Consider the following 14,737-nt stretch of genomic DNA (forward strand, 5'->3'; position numbering starts at 1 on the left):
AATCCAATCCTTCATCCCTAAAGCTATTTTCTAATTCTTGACTATATTCTTCAATACTTTGCCCAAATTTCTGCATAATCACACCCGTAGATCCCCTTTCCCTCTGTTTTTCTCTCATGAAAATTATTAATGCCTCTGTGAACTGGGTACCTGATGCTTCTGTCTGTAAGGCACCCCCTTCTGCCACTGGTCTATTGGGCTGTAGGTGTGTCAATAATTCCTGAAAAAGTCCGGGGGACATTTTCATTCTACATAATTCTTCCCCGTCCGCCCAGACCCCAGCATGAGTCTGCATGATTTGTTGTATGTATTGTGCAAATCGGATGGGATATTGAGTGGGATCAGGCGCATTATGCAGGAGGGACATACCTTCAGCAGGGGACCAAGGAAAATACTGTCGGGTCTGGTGATATCTAGTTCCCATTACCCCGTCAGCACCAGGTTCCCTAAAGGGTCTTGGTACTACCCTAACAGGGGCAAGTACAGCGCCATGTCTAGGTGTACCACAGACTAGGCAATCATTTCTCCAATCTGGATTTTGTTGTCCACAGTGTGAACATACCCATCCTCCTACCCCACCAAGATTGGGATACAAGGCTGGAAATTGTTTTCCTCCTTCTGCTCCTCCAGATGGTACAAATGATTGGGCTTTTGGATCTAGGTAAGGTGGTGGGATTATGTCACAACTTTTTCCCTTCCCCATATTCCATTTGGAAGTGTCTGGATCATACTTCCAATTCTCCTCTTTAGCTGTTTTTGAGACCTCTATCATACAGTGTATGATTTCTTCCCACCCATTGTCTTTGATAATTCCACCTCGTTCTTTACTCAGTTTTTCCCATTCTGTACTGAACATAAGTGCTTCTGAAATTCCCAATTTTTCTCTTACCCTTCTAATCTGACTTCTGACTGTCTTCCCACATCTTTCCTGTATGATATCTGCTGCTTCCACTTGTCCTAAGACGGTTTTTGTCTGTTTATTTCCCATTTTTCTTTTTTATTTTTTTTTTCAATATTAGCTATTTCTACCCCAGGTGACGTTTGGACAATCACTTATCCTAGGTGATGTCTCGTTGCCTTCTCTCCTAGGGAGCTAAAATATTGAAGGGCTGATCTGCTCCATTCTTTCTAATGTGCAGAATGTACTTAAGTGCTATTATGCACGCAAACAGACCCAGCAACACCATACAGATCACAAAACTTTCTGTGTCAGTTAGCATACTTGTCCCAGGCTCATGGACCCGCGTCCTGGGCTCATTCTATCAAACCTTATCCAGAAATGAAGGAGGTTAAGCACTTAAATGAGAGTCAAGCATGGGCGGAGGTCTCCCCGAAAGGACGCAACCACATGACCCAGTTAGGCTGACTTCCGTGTATAAGGCTTATACCCCAACTATTTCGGCTTATTTTTCTACGCACTTTTGCTCTTCTTTCACAACATACCACAACCTTCACACTGTTCACACACTGCCAGGGACAGGACTCATAAATCTATACAATATAGTAACCCGAGTTTTATAGGTATCTACTCACTACTAGACTAACCCAGCGTGACACGGCTCATAGAGATCTTTCGGATAATACAAGGCAGATAAAAGAGAACTAATAATGTCTCTTACCTGGCCAGGTTTTTCAGTTCATTTGCCGTCCATTATCCCAGATCTCCGTTGTCCGTATCTGCAGGTGAATCTCGAGCAAATACTCTCATCTCGGGTCCCTGTTCGGTGCGCCAAAGAAATGTTAAGTCCTTCTCAGTCCCTGGCTTACTAGAGGTAGGGATCCTGAGTAAATGACACGCAAACAAGGTATTGTGTGATCATGTACAGGGGAAGCCCAGGAGCACATCTCTCTCTCTGGGCTTTGCCCTCCCTTTATATAGAAAAGAATTATTCTTTTACAGACATGCGCACAAGCGCTCATATTTCACTATCTCTTACATAAACAATCTATACCAGTCTTTATCAGTAGAAAGTTACATCATCTGGAAGGTGAATGAAAGGCTGCTATTGAAAGAAGGAATGCACACATGATTACTTCCATAAAAGGAAATGTCAAGTCAGCAGAAATGTATCTTGTTGTAAGCGAGATTTCTCAGGAAGAAGATAAGATGGATTCCTTTAGTTCAGTCTGATCTCCACAGCCACCAAAAGGATCTAGCCACTAACTCTCTGGTACCAAAGATTCCAGGATGACCAGCCAACACCGAACAATGAACCTCAGAGATCACTTTATTCGTCCACCTATCAGGGACAAACAGCTTCTCCGCTGGGCAACGATCAGGTTTATTAGCCTGAAATTTTTGCAGCACCCGCCGCAAATCAGGGGAGATGGCAGACACAATTACTCCTTCCTTGAGGATACCCGCCGGCTCAGACAAACCCGGAGAGTCGGGCACAAAACTCCTAGACAGAGCATCCGCCTTCACATTTTTAGAGCCCGGAAGGTACGAAATCACAAAGTCAAAACGGGCAAAAAACAGCGACCAACGAGCCTGTCTAGGATTTAACCGCTTGGCAGGCTCGAGATAAGTCAAGTTCTTATGATCAGTCAAGACCACCACGCGATGCTTAGCTCCTTCAAGCCAATGACGCCACTCCTCGAATGCCCACTTCATGGCCAGCAATTCTCGATTGCCCACATCATAATTTCGCTCAGCAGGCGAAAACTTCCTGGAAAAGAAGGCGCATGGTTTCATCACCGAGCAATCAGAACTTCTCTGCGACAAAACAGCCCCTGCTCCAATCTCAGAAGCATCAACCTCGACCTGGAATGGAAGCGAAACATCTGGTTGACACAACACAGGGGCAGAAGAAAAACGACACTTCAACTCTTGAAAAGCTTCCACAGCAGCAGAAGACCAATTAACCACATTAGCACCCTTCTTGGTCAAATCGGTCAATGGTTTAGCAATACTAGAAAAATTGCAGATGAAGCGACGATAAAAATTAGCAAAGCCCAGGAACTTTTGCAGACTTTTCAGAGATGTCGGCTGAGTCCAATCATGGATGGCTTGGACCTTAACAGGGTCCATCTCGATAGTAGAAGGGGAAAAGATGAACCCCAAAAATGAAACCTTCTGAACACCAAAGAGACACTTTGATCCCTTCACAAACAAAGAATTAGCACGCAGGACCTGAAACACCGTTCTGACCTGCTTCACATGAGACTCCCAATCATCCGAGAAGATCAAAATGTCATCCAAGTACACAATCAGGAATTTATCCAGGTACTCTCGGAAGATGTCATGCATAAAGGACTGAAACACTGATGGAGCATTGGCAAGTCCGAATGGCATTACTAGATACTCAAAATGGCCCTCGGGCGTATTAAATGCAGTTTTCCATTTATCGCCTTGCTTAATACGCACAAGATTATACGCACCACGAAGATCTATCTTGGTGAACCAACTAGCCCCTTAATCCGAGCAAACAAATCAGATAACAACGGCAAGGGGTACTGAAATTTAACCGTGATCTTATTTAGAAGGCGATATTCTATACAAAGTCTCAGCGAACCATCCTTCTTGGCTACAAAAAAGAACCCTGCTCCCAATGGCGATGATGACGGGCGAATATGCCCCTTCTCCAAGGACTCCTTCACATAACTCCGCATAGCGGCGTGCTCAGGCACAGATAAATTAAACAGTCGACCTTTTGGGAATTTACTACCAGGAATCAAATCGATAGCACAATCACAATCCCTATGCGGAGGTAGGGTATCGGACTTGGGCTCATCAAATACATCCCGGTAATCAGACAAGAACTCTGGAACCTCAGAAGGGGTGGATGACGAAATAGTCAGAAATGGGACATCACCATGTACCCCCTGACAACCCCAACTGGACACAGACATGGATTTCCAATCTAATACTGGATTATGGACTTGTAGCCATGGCAACCCCAACACGACCACATCATGCAGATTATGCAATACCAGAAAGCAAATAACCTCCTGATGTGCAGGAGCCATGCACATGGTCAGCTGGGTCCAGTACTGAGGCTTATTCTTGGCCAAAGGCGTAGCATCAATTCCTCTCAATGGAATAGGACACTGCAAGGGCTCCAAGAAAAACCCACAACGCCTAGCATACTCCAAGTCCATCAAATTCAGGGCAGCGCCTGAATCCACAAATGCCATGACAGAATACGATGACAAAGAGCAGATCAAGGTAACGGACAGAAGAAATTTTGACTGTACTGTACCAATGGTGGCAGACCTAGCGAACCGTCTAGTGCGCTTAGGACAATCAGAGATGGCATGAGTGGAATCACCACAGTAGAAACACAGCCCATTCAGACGTCTGTGTTCTTGCCGTTCAACTCTGGTCAAAGTCCTATTGCACTGCATAGGCTCAGGTTTAAGCTCAGGTAATACCGCCAAATGGTGCACAGATTTACGCTCACGCAAGCGTCGACCGATCTGAATGGCCAAAGACATAGACTCATTCAGACCAGCAGGCATAGGAAATCCCACCATGACATCCTTAAGGGCTTCCGAGAGACCCTTTCTGAAAATAGCTGCGAGCGCACCTTCATTCCATTGAGTGAGTACGGACCACTTTCTAAGTTTCTGACAATATACCTCTATCTCATCCTGATCCTGACACAGAGCCAGCAAATTTTTCTCTGCCTGATCCACTGAATTGGGTTCATCGTACAGCAATCCGAGAGCCAGGAAAAACGCATCGATATTACTTAATGCAGGATCTCCTGACACAAGAGAAAATGCCCAGTCCTGAGGGTTGCCTCGTAAAAAAGAAATAATGATCCTAACTTGTTGAACTGGGTCACTAGAGGAGCGAGGTTTCAAAGCTAGGAATAGTTTACAATTATTTTTGAAACTCAGAAATTTAGTTCTATCTCCAAAAAACAAATCAGGAATAGGAATTCTCGGTTCTAACATAGAATTCTGAACCACAAAGTCTTGAATATTTTGTACTCTTGCCGTGAGCTGATCCACACATGAAGACAGACCTTTAATGTCCATCGCTACACCTGTGTCCTGAACCACCCAAATGTCTAGGGGAAAAAAAGGCAAAACACAGTGCAGAGAAAAAAAAATGGTCTCAGAACTTTTTTTCCCTCTATTGAGAATCATTAGTACTTTGGGCCTCCAGTACTGTTATGATAAGGTAATTCAGTACCACAATGGACATAGAGGTCAGAGCACATACAGTGACCTGACAATAACCCAAAAACATAGAACGAGCTCTGAGACGTGGGAACTCTGCTGACCACAATCCCTAATCCTCTCCAACCACACTAGAGGCAGCCGTGGATTGCGCCTAACGCTCCCTATGCAACTCGGCACAGCCTGAGAAACTAGCTAGCCTGAAGATAGAAAATAAGCCTACCTTGCCTCAGAGAAATACCCCAAAGGAAAAGGCAGCCCCCACATGTAATGACTGTGAGTTAAGATGAAAAGACAAACGTAGAGATGAAATAGATTTAGCAAAGTGAGGCCCGACTTTCTGAACAGAGCGAGGATAGGAAAGGTAACTTTGCGGTCAACACAAAACCCTACAAAAACCACGCAAAGGGGGCAAAAAGACCCTCCGTACCGAACTAACGGCATGGAGGTACACCCTCTGCGTCCCGGAGGTACACCCTCTGCGTCCCAGAGCTACCAGCAAGCAGAAAAAAACAAATAGACAAGCTGGACAGAAAAAAACAGCAAACAAAATAGCAAAGCGGAACTTAGCTATGCAGAGCAGCAGGCCACAGGAACGATCCAGGAGGAAACATGTCCAATACTAGAACATTGACTGGAGGCCGGAAACATGTCCAATACTAGAACATTGACTGGAGGCCAGAATCAAGGCACTAGGTGGAGTTAAATAGAGCAGCACCTAACGACTTCACCACATCACCTGAGGAAGGAAACTCAGAAGCCGCAGTACCACTTTCCTCCACCAACAGAAGCTCACAGAGAGAATCAGCCGAAGTACCACTTGTGACCACAGGAGGGAGCTCTGCCACAGAATTCACAACAGTAATGTGTATATATATATATATACAGTACAGATCAAAAGTTTGGACACACCTTATGTAAAGATTTTTCTGTATTTTCATGACTATGAAAATTGTACATTCACACTGAAGGCATCAAAACTATGAATTAACACATGTGGAATTATATACTTAACAAAAAAGTGTGAAACAACTGAAATGATGTCTTATATTCTAGGTTCTTCAAAGTAGCCACCTTTTGCTTTGATGACTGCTTTGTACACTCTTAGCATTCTCTTGATGAGCTTCAAGAGGTAGTCACCGGGAAAGGTCTTCCACCAATCTTGAAGTAGTTCCCAGATATGCTTCGCATTTGTTGGCCCTTTTGCCTTCACTCTGCGGTCCAGCTCACCCCAAAACATCTCGATTGGGCTCTGGTCTGGTGAATGTGGAGGCCAGGTTATTTGGCGTAGCACCCCGTCACTCTCCTTCTTAGTCAAATAGCCCTTACACAGCCTGGAGGTGTGTTTGGGGTCATTGTCCTGTTGAAAAATAAATAATGGTCCAGCTAAACGTAAACCGGATGGAATAGCATGCCGCTGCAAGATGCTGTGGTAGCCATGCTGGTTCAGTATGTCTTCAATTTTGAATAAATCCACAACAGTGTCACCAGCAAAGCAACCCCACACCATAACACCTCCTCCTCCATGCTTCACGGTGGGAACCAGGCATGTAGAGTCCATCCGTTCACCTTTTCTGCGTCGCACAAAGACACGGTGGTTGGAACCAAAGATCTCAAATTTGGACTCATCAGACCACGGCACAGATTTCCACTGGTCTAATTTCCATTCCTTGTGTTCTTTAGCCCAAACAAGTCTCTCCTGCTAGTTGCCTGTCCTTAGCAGTGGTTTCCCAGCAGCTATTTTGCCATGAAGACCTGCTGCACAAAGTCTCCTCTTAACAGTTGTTGTAGAGATGTGTCTGCTGCTAGACCTCTGTGTGTCATTGACCTGGTTTCTACTCTGAGCTGCTGTTAACCTGCGATTTCTGAGGCTGGTGACTCGGATAAACTTATCCTCAGAAGCAGAGGTGACTCTTGGTCTTCCTTTCCTGGGGAGGTCCTCATGTGAGCCAGTTTCTTTGTAGTGCTTAATGGTTTTTGCCACTGCACTTGGGGACACTTTCAAAGTTTTCCCAATTTTTCGGACTGACTGACCTTCATTTCTTAAAGTAATGATGGCCACTCGTTTTTCTTTACTTAGCTGCTTTTTTCTTGCCATAATACAAATTCTAACAGTCTATTCAGTAGGACTATCAGCTGTGTATCCACCAGACTTCTGCACAACACAACTGATGGTCCCAACCCCATTTATAAGGTAAGAAATGCCACTTATTAAACCTGACAGGGCATACCTGTGAAGTGAAAAACATTCCCGGTGATTACCTCTTGAAGCTCATCAAGAGAATGCCAAAAGTGTGCAAAGCAGTCATCAAAGCAAAAGGTGGCTACTTTGAAGAACCTAGAATAAAAGACATAATTTCAGTTGTTTCACACTTTTTTGTTAAGTATATAATTCCACATGTGTTAATTCATAGTTTGGTGCCTTCAGTGTGAATGTACAATTTTCATAGTCCCGAAAATACAGGAAAATCTTTAAATGAGGTGTGTCAAACTTTTGCTGCTTTTCTGTGTGTGTGTATGTATGTATGTATATATATATATATATATATATATATATATATATATATATATATATATATATATATATATATATATATATATATGTTTTCCTAAGCATTTGAGCCCATGGATCCATTATATGTCGATTTTGCAAGCCCGGTGACAAAATCTCGCCATACGGATGTCACACGGATGCTTGCATGCGAGAAAATCGCATCCTCGCACTGCACACAGATGACATACGGATCACTGTTCAGGGAACATTTCTGTGATTCTCGTCTGTGTAAAACGAAACGATTTTTTTATACGTTGTGTGTGACTCCAGCCTGAAGAAGATCCCCCAACATTAAACAAAATGGTATTTTACTTACTGATTAGAAGGGGTCTGATTGTCAGGACTTTGCAAAAGAACAGGGGCAGCAGCATTTTTTCCCCTCTACAGCAGCACTGCTATCTATCTGCAGTGTAGGGAAGTGCAACACAAAAATGATGGAGAATTGACCCCATAACTGAGCGTATTTTCACCATTGTATAATAATAAAAAATGTAATATCTGCAGATTATTTTACCTTTTTTTCCCTACGGTTGGATTTTATTAATTCAATTTTTGCAAGGTTGTTTCCACCAATCTCTCCCATCGGGATACAATGTACAGTCTGAGTTATGTCAATGCTGCAGTTTTTTACTTGGAACCAGAGGTGACTCCAGGTCACCAATAAGCTGCAACCTTAGAAGGAAGATAGACTTTTCAATGACTATCCAATAATACGGAAAATCTGATTGTTCAGAACCTGCCCGGTCCCTTTTAGGCTGCATTCATTTATATCTTCAGTTTTAAAACTGAAGACCTCAACAGGTAAAGTTTTACTTTTATTCTACGTCCACATATGTAGCAAATATTTTATATGTACCTGCCTGAAATCGGCTGGACAAGGAGTTCGGCAAGCTGGAAAGCCCCCAAGGCAAATGTTAGGATTTGTTTCTGCTTTGTATTAGTATGCTTTGGGGTAGTGTGGTGCCACCTGCAGGTCTTTTTTCCTTACTGCAGTTTTATGAAAATTAATGTTTACAATTTATTTTGTGATCACATTGTGGATGTGTGGTTTGTTTGGCTATTTTCTTGCTGAAAGGGGCAAGTTTACCTTTCAAATGGTGTATCATTTGTGTGTGTTGGTGCAGTATGAACTGAGATACAAAGGAATCACCGAAAAAGAGTGTTTTGAAATAGTATAGAAGGATATTTTTGGCCTAAAATACAAAGGATATGTGTCATCTTTAACTTTAGTCCTTTTAGATATCATTTCATCTTCATCTTACTTGACTGTTCATATTAACAGTAATTTTGACAAACGGTGCCCAAACTTTTACATGCCACTGTATGGAACGGATTAAGGCACACTCTTCTTGCCTAGTTCAGGCTGTAGGCCCTGGATGTTACAGGAAGGTCTGCAGGAAATTTGGTGCAAACTCATGCTGCCTGAACTATATGTATTCCCATGTGACTCCAGCTCACTGCACCTTGAACTTTGTCTAGTCACAAGCCTCACATTTTCTCTAACTAAGCCAGGAAGTGATTATCTTCTTTACTTGACCCAACCCTCTCCCATGCTAGGCTGGTCTGAAACTTTTAACTGTATACTACATTATTCCTATTACTGTACACTAATCATCTATTCTAATGTTTCTATCTATCACTACGTAAGTACTAGCCTATTTTCAACACTTTCTCTACCCCTGGGTTGAGTGTACCAGAGTTACTTTACTTACCTTACAGTACTCACACAGCAGCATCTGTACTTAAAACACTTTGCACATTTCACATTACACATGAAAACGCAATGCAACTGCAAATCAATATTCACACTACGCTAATAGTTGTCTTCAGGGGCAGGTACTTGACAGTCTGTCACACTTTCATTACCAGTGTGAAGCATGTAACTAACACTGAACAGAAAAATAACACTTTTCTCCTTACATTCACATTCTTTGCAGCTCTTATGCTTTGCATTATTGCAACAATATTGCAACCCTGTGATACAGAAGTGGAAACACTGAGAGAATAACCTGCAGATGTGTCAGTTATAACCACACACAGCTCTGCAGTGAGATCAGGAGAGCAGAGAGCGGCCATCACACTGGTAATGCCTCCATGTAAAATAACCTCTGGAGGCAGATTCTCATACAGATCTCTGTTTGGCCCATAGATCCGAACAGCTCATTTACATATAAGAAAGCATAGATGACTCTGGAATATAACATTGGATCGTAGGTATTCTGGTGTCATGTTATTCAGCTTCCTATGGCCTGCATATCTATATAGACGGCTTAGGAGGGTTTATCCCACTGACAGATTTCCTTTAGTGCTCCAGCATTTCAGAAATAATATAGTTAGAGATCTCCGCGCCCCTCTTTTAATTATCTACAGCGGTGCTGGGAGAACAGACTCTGAACTAGTTGCATCTACAGCTATTGCCCTTTGCTGGATCTTTAGGATGTGTTCACACTTTGCGGATTCTGCAGCAGTTTCCCATGAGTTTACAGTACAATGTAAACCAATGGGAAACAAAAAACGCTGTGCACATGCTGCGGAAAAAAACGCGCGGAAACGCGGCGGATTACATTCCGCAGCATGTCACTTCTTTTCTGCGGATTTTCACCTGCTCCAATAGGAAAATGCAGACGAAAATCTGCATAAGAAACCGCAGTAAAAACCGCAATAAATCCGCAGTAAAAACCGCGACGGGTTTTCACTGTGGATTTTGGAATTCCGCTGCGGAAAAATCCGCAAAGTGTGCACATAGCCTTAGGGTATGTGCACATGTTGCTGATTCTCTTCGGATCCGCAGCGTTTTTTGCTGTGCAGAAACGCTGCAAATCCGCAATTGATTTACAGTACAATGTAAAAAAAAAAAAATGCTGTGCACACTTTGCGGAAAATCCGCTGCGGAAATGCTGCGGTTAAAAAGAAGTAGCATGTCACTACTTTTTTGTGAATCTGCAGCGTTTTTGTCCCCTTTCCATTATAGAAAACCGCAGGGGTAAAAAAAACGCACAAAAAAACGCTGCGGAACCACACAAAAAAGCGACAAATCCGCAGGTGCGTTTTTCTGCCAGGAGAGGCAGAATCTGCACCAGAAATTCCTAAGCCTAATCCGCAACGTGTGCACATAGCCTAAAAATATATTCTCCTTGAAACACTGGAGCATTTTAGAGAAACATGTACCTGGTCGCAACGAGACTGTGATCCATAATTGCGATCGTTTATGATTAGGAGCTGTATACTCTTGCCACATAATGTATATCTATCAGTTTTATATTATTGTATGCTAATTCCTTGTTTTACCTTTTTTTTTCTAGGTCCGTTCACCTCTAGCAGAAAGAGATGCAATATACATCACAGTGGAAATTCTATCCAACTGGGGGAATCCTTACAGTGTCGGGTTAACAGAGATTCAGTTCTTCAATATGAAGGATCAGAAGATGTATGTTTCCCCTCATGATGTGGACATAAGAAATGTTGCTTTTCCTGGAGATCTTCATTGTTTGGTTAATGGAAAATTTCAGGTAATTTTTTAAATAAATATCGCAATGTAAATTAATATAATCAGGTTTTTATTTTTCATGAACTTATTCCCAAAGTGAATCACATTCTGCATCACACTGACTAATCACAGATGGCTCTAAAAACTTAGCTGCCAGTCTGGGGGCCCCGCGACTGTCCCTCCACAGATGATGTCTGGAGAGAAGGATTGAACTCCTTACATTTTGAAGTCTCGTCCTTTGGATATTCCAGGAGAAAACTCATTTACCAAAAAATGCAATGGGAAGATCTGCCCTGATGTCTTTACTTGTATACCACCACCCCCTTGTCTATTTTGATCTTCCCTGCGTGGTGAACTCTAGGTGAAACATGTCTACTAAGAGAGGCTGTCAATAGCACGGAAAACCAGAGAATGTACAGTGCCGTGCGTAGTGTTATTCATAAAAGGCAGCTGATGAATGGGTTGCTCATGTGCCCTTCCATAGCTGCTGTGTTGGGCTCAGAGCGCTATTCTGCAGACATATGAAAAGATCAGAATAAACAAAGGGGTGGCATATGTCAACATATTGACATCGGAGCTGATCTTCACATAACATTATATTTGTAGGTATCTCTATGGAATAGAAATTTGTAACATCAATAAAAAAAATTAGTTTGTCTGCCATCCCCCGGACTATCTCTACACAAAGATCATGACGTCTATTTACTCTAACTACAGGAACTCCGAACCATAAGGGGTCTTTGGAAAGAATACTGAGGGTGTCAATTGTGACACCTCAGCCTAGTGAGTCTCCATTTAAAAGTGTGTATAGATGGTCATTGTAGTGCTTGTTACTTTCAGGAGGGGGGTGATTGAAAACACAAAGTACTAAAAATGCAAAGTGCTTGTCGCTAAATGTGCCCACGGTCCAGTCACAGACCAGCAATTTTAATATTATAATCTAGTCTGTCCTGGTAACCTGAGCCCAGGATCAGACATATGAAAAGTTGGGTTTCACAATGAAAAGGTATTCACGTGAGGGTCGGCCTGTGCTGATTGTGATCAGTAATTCACTTCTCCTTCCCTTAAGGAAACAGAAGAATAACTTTAGACAGAAACATTTAGCATTTAGGTATTTCTTTTGTTTTCCCCTCTGTTTTGATTTTTTGTGTCATTTTATTTTTATCCTTTTATACCTTTTCTTGTAAATACTGTACATTTTTTATATTAAAGCTTAAAACTTATAAATAAGCTTGGTTTTTGTATGCTGTAAAGAATCCATAGCCTTTCAGAGAGTGTGTGTCCTTTTTAATTGTCAGACAGTTTCAGATTTTGGGGACTCATCACCCTGTGTTTGATGAGTGGTGGTAGCGTGTTGTGTAGCCAGGGTGTGTGAACTTTATCGGGGTGTGAATTATGCTTACTTTATAGCCTATAATAGAGGTTAAGTGCTGGACACAGAGCCAAGAGCAGCAAACGCCTAGCACCCCGCAGCGTGAAACGGTGGTGCAGTCGCCCTCGGCAACCAGTGTCGGATATTGAATGCTATGACGCCCTGGCTGCGATCTGGAGGATACCGTGTGCTATTCATTTTGTGAGCTGTTTGGACATTAAATAGGTTTGCTGTGAACTTTCCTGGGTCACTGCCTCATTACTGCACAGTGTGAACACCGCGGCCCTACAATGTGCATGTATGTGTGTGTGTGTGTGTGTGTGTGTGTGTATCGTGGGCGGAGCTATGAAGTGCACTCCTATTTTCTCAGAGGGACTCAGAGTTATGGAACATTAATATCCCCCATAGCTCCAGGATGCTATAGCGATCACGGAACTACCAGTCTTCCGGGAATAAGCTGAGCATTAATTTGAGCCCAAACACGAAGTGGTTACGAGCTCCTGTTAAGCAGAAATCCGTTTCTCCGTATCTGCTAGGCGCTGTGCCTAGAAAACGCACTGTGTGATGGCCCAACCAACACACATACCAAATATATAACTTCCATATCCCTGTCACTAATTGGGGTCAAGTGATGCCTTACTATTAAGGTGGTACGTGAGTACGAGAGCACATGGTTTTTAGACAAAGGATTTCTACACACTCCTGCATTCAAGAGGAGGGGGGGGGGCAGAGTCCCACACTGGAGTTTCAAGTTACAGCTATGTTCAGGGGGGAGGGAGTTGCCTGCAGGCCAAGACAGAGCAGGAGAGTGTCTGGAAGTATGGCACCTTCTGAAATAATCCCTCAGACCATGATATTTTTACATTATTTTGACATCGGTCGTGTAAAATGACGCTATTAACGTGCAGATATGGGGTAAATCTGCAAATTGATAGTGTTCTGACACTTAGAACCAGCTGCCAGAATAAATGAACTTTATTACCCCGGCAGCGTCTGGTTTCCAGTCATAGGGGCGGTGCTAACATGAGTTCAGTCACCGCTCTGCGTATAGTGTGTGGTGGCTGTAGCCGCTCCCTGGCACAATAGCTCTAATCCTGGGCATTTCAGTGTGGGCATCCAGCAGCTTCAGATTAACCCCATATTTGCAGGTTAATAGCGTTATTTTACATGACAGGTTCCCTTTGAACACATGTAACACAGGAACCTTATTTAAACAGTAGGTTATTTTCTGATTATACTAATGACGCCTCCATCCATAGTTCTGAAGCGTTGGACCAAAGCCACATATTGAGACATATCTTAGAATACTAATTGTGTAATATGCAGTTCCTATACCATCTGTATCTAATACTGTTCTGGCACGTTCCTGCTTTCTCTGCTCCGGGTATCTTTCCTGTAATATGATGTAGGTATTCTATTATATAGATAAGCTGTGCTATTGCAGAATTCTTAACACTTGCAAAAATTATCTTTTTTAATAAAAAAAAAAACTCAAATTGTTTCAAAACACTTTTAGAAAATAAGTGAATTTTATTTATTTTTTTAATAAGAAGAAAAAAAAAGATAAACAGTTTTACAAGAGAGAGGAAGGGCTCCTTTAAAAGCTTGCAATAATATGAATGATATGAACCGTCTGAGCAACCCAATATATTCTAACATTACAAATGAAGACTTCCTATTTAACGATCAAATTGATTGCTCATCGACAGAAGTACGGTAATTTACCTACTGGACTGGAAGTGCGACCTACAGCACATGGGCCGAACGCAGCAAACCTGGAGACAATGGGACAATGGATCAATAAACATCTGTGCAATACAAAGAACGGCTTGTTACTGCAAAGTGTCTCAAGACATTTGACGCTGCATCACAGTAAAGATTTCTCTAGTAGAAGGATTATACCTATTGAGCATAGAAACAAAAGTGTAAATAATAGATTTAGCAAATTGAAATCCCGCAAATCCTATTGGATGTATAAATTCCAATATTTAGCTTCAAACGGATGGAGTAAAACTGTGGAATCAATCTGGTAATAAATATATGAAGCCTCAATACCTGCGGGGATATTATGATCACTCATCTTTTTATGTTACGTACGGTGTTGTTACATTATCTGCTGTTCTATTCCATACATTCTCATATTAGAAGCCTCTTCGCCATTATCGCAGCTAATTTTAAATTGGCAGCTGCGCCC

At 42.4% G+C, this 14,737-nt stretch overlaps 1 protein-coding gene across 1 annotated transcript in view; it reads left to right on the forward strand.

Moving 5' to 3' along the window:
- KATNIP (katanin interacting protein) overlaps window positions 1-14,737 on the forward strand; it is a 259,496-nt gene that overhangs the window by 101,377 nt on the left and 143,382 nt on the right. Inside the window, exon 13 of the mRNA XM_069733957.1 lies at window positions 10,987-11,193. Coding sequence (XP_069590058.1) covers window positions 10,987-11,193 — 207 coding nt within the window. The remainder of the gene's footprint in view (window positions 1-10,986; window positions 11,194-14,737) is intronic.

The sequence above is a fragment of the Ranitomeya imitator genome, chromosome 7 (assembly GCF_032444005.1).
Source record: "Ranitomeya imitator isolate aRanImi1 chromosome 7, aRanImi1.pri, whole genome shotgun sequence".
NCBI classification, from domain to species: domain Eukaryota; kingdom Metazoa; phylum Chordata; class Amphibia; order Anura; family Dendrobatidae; genus Ranitomeya; species Ranitomeya imitator.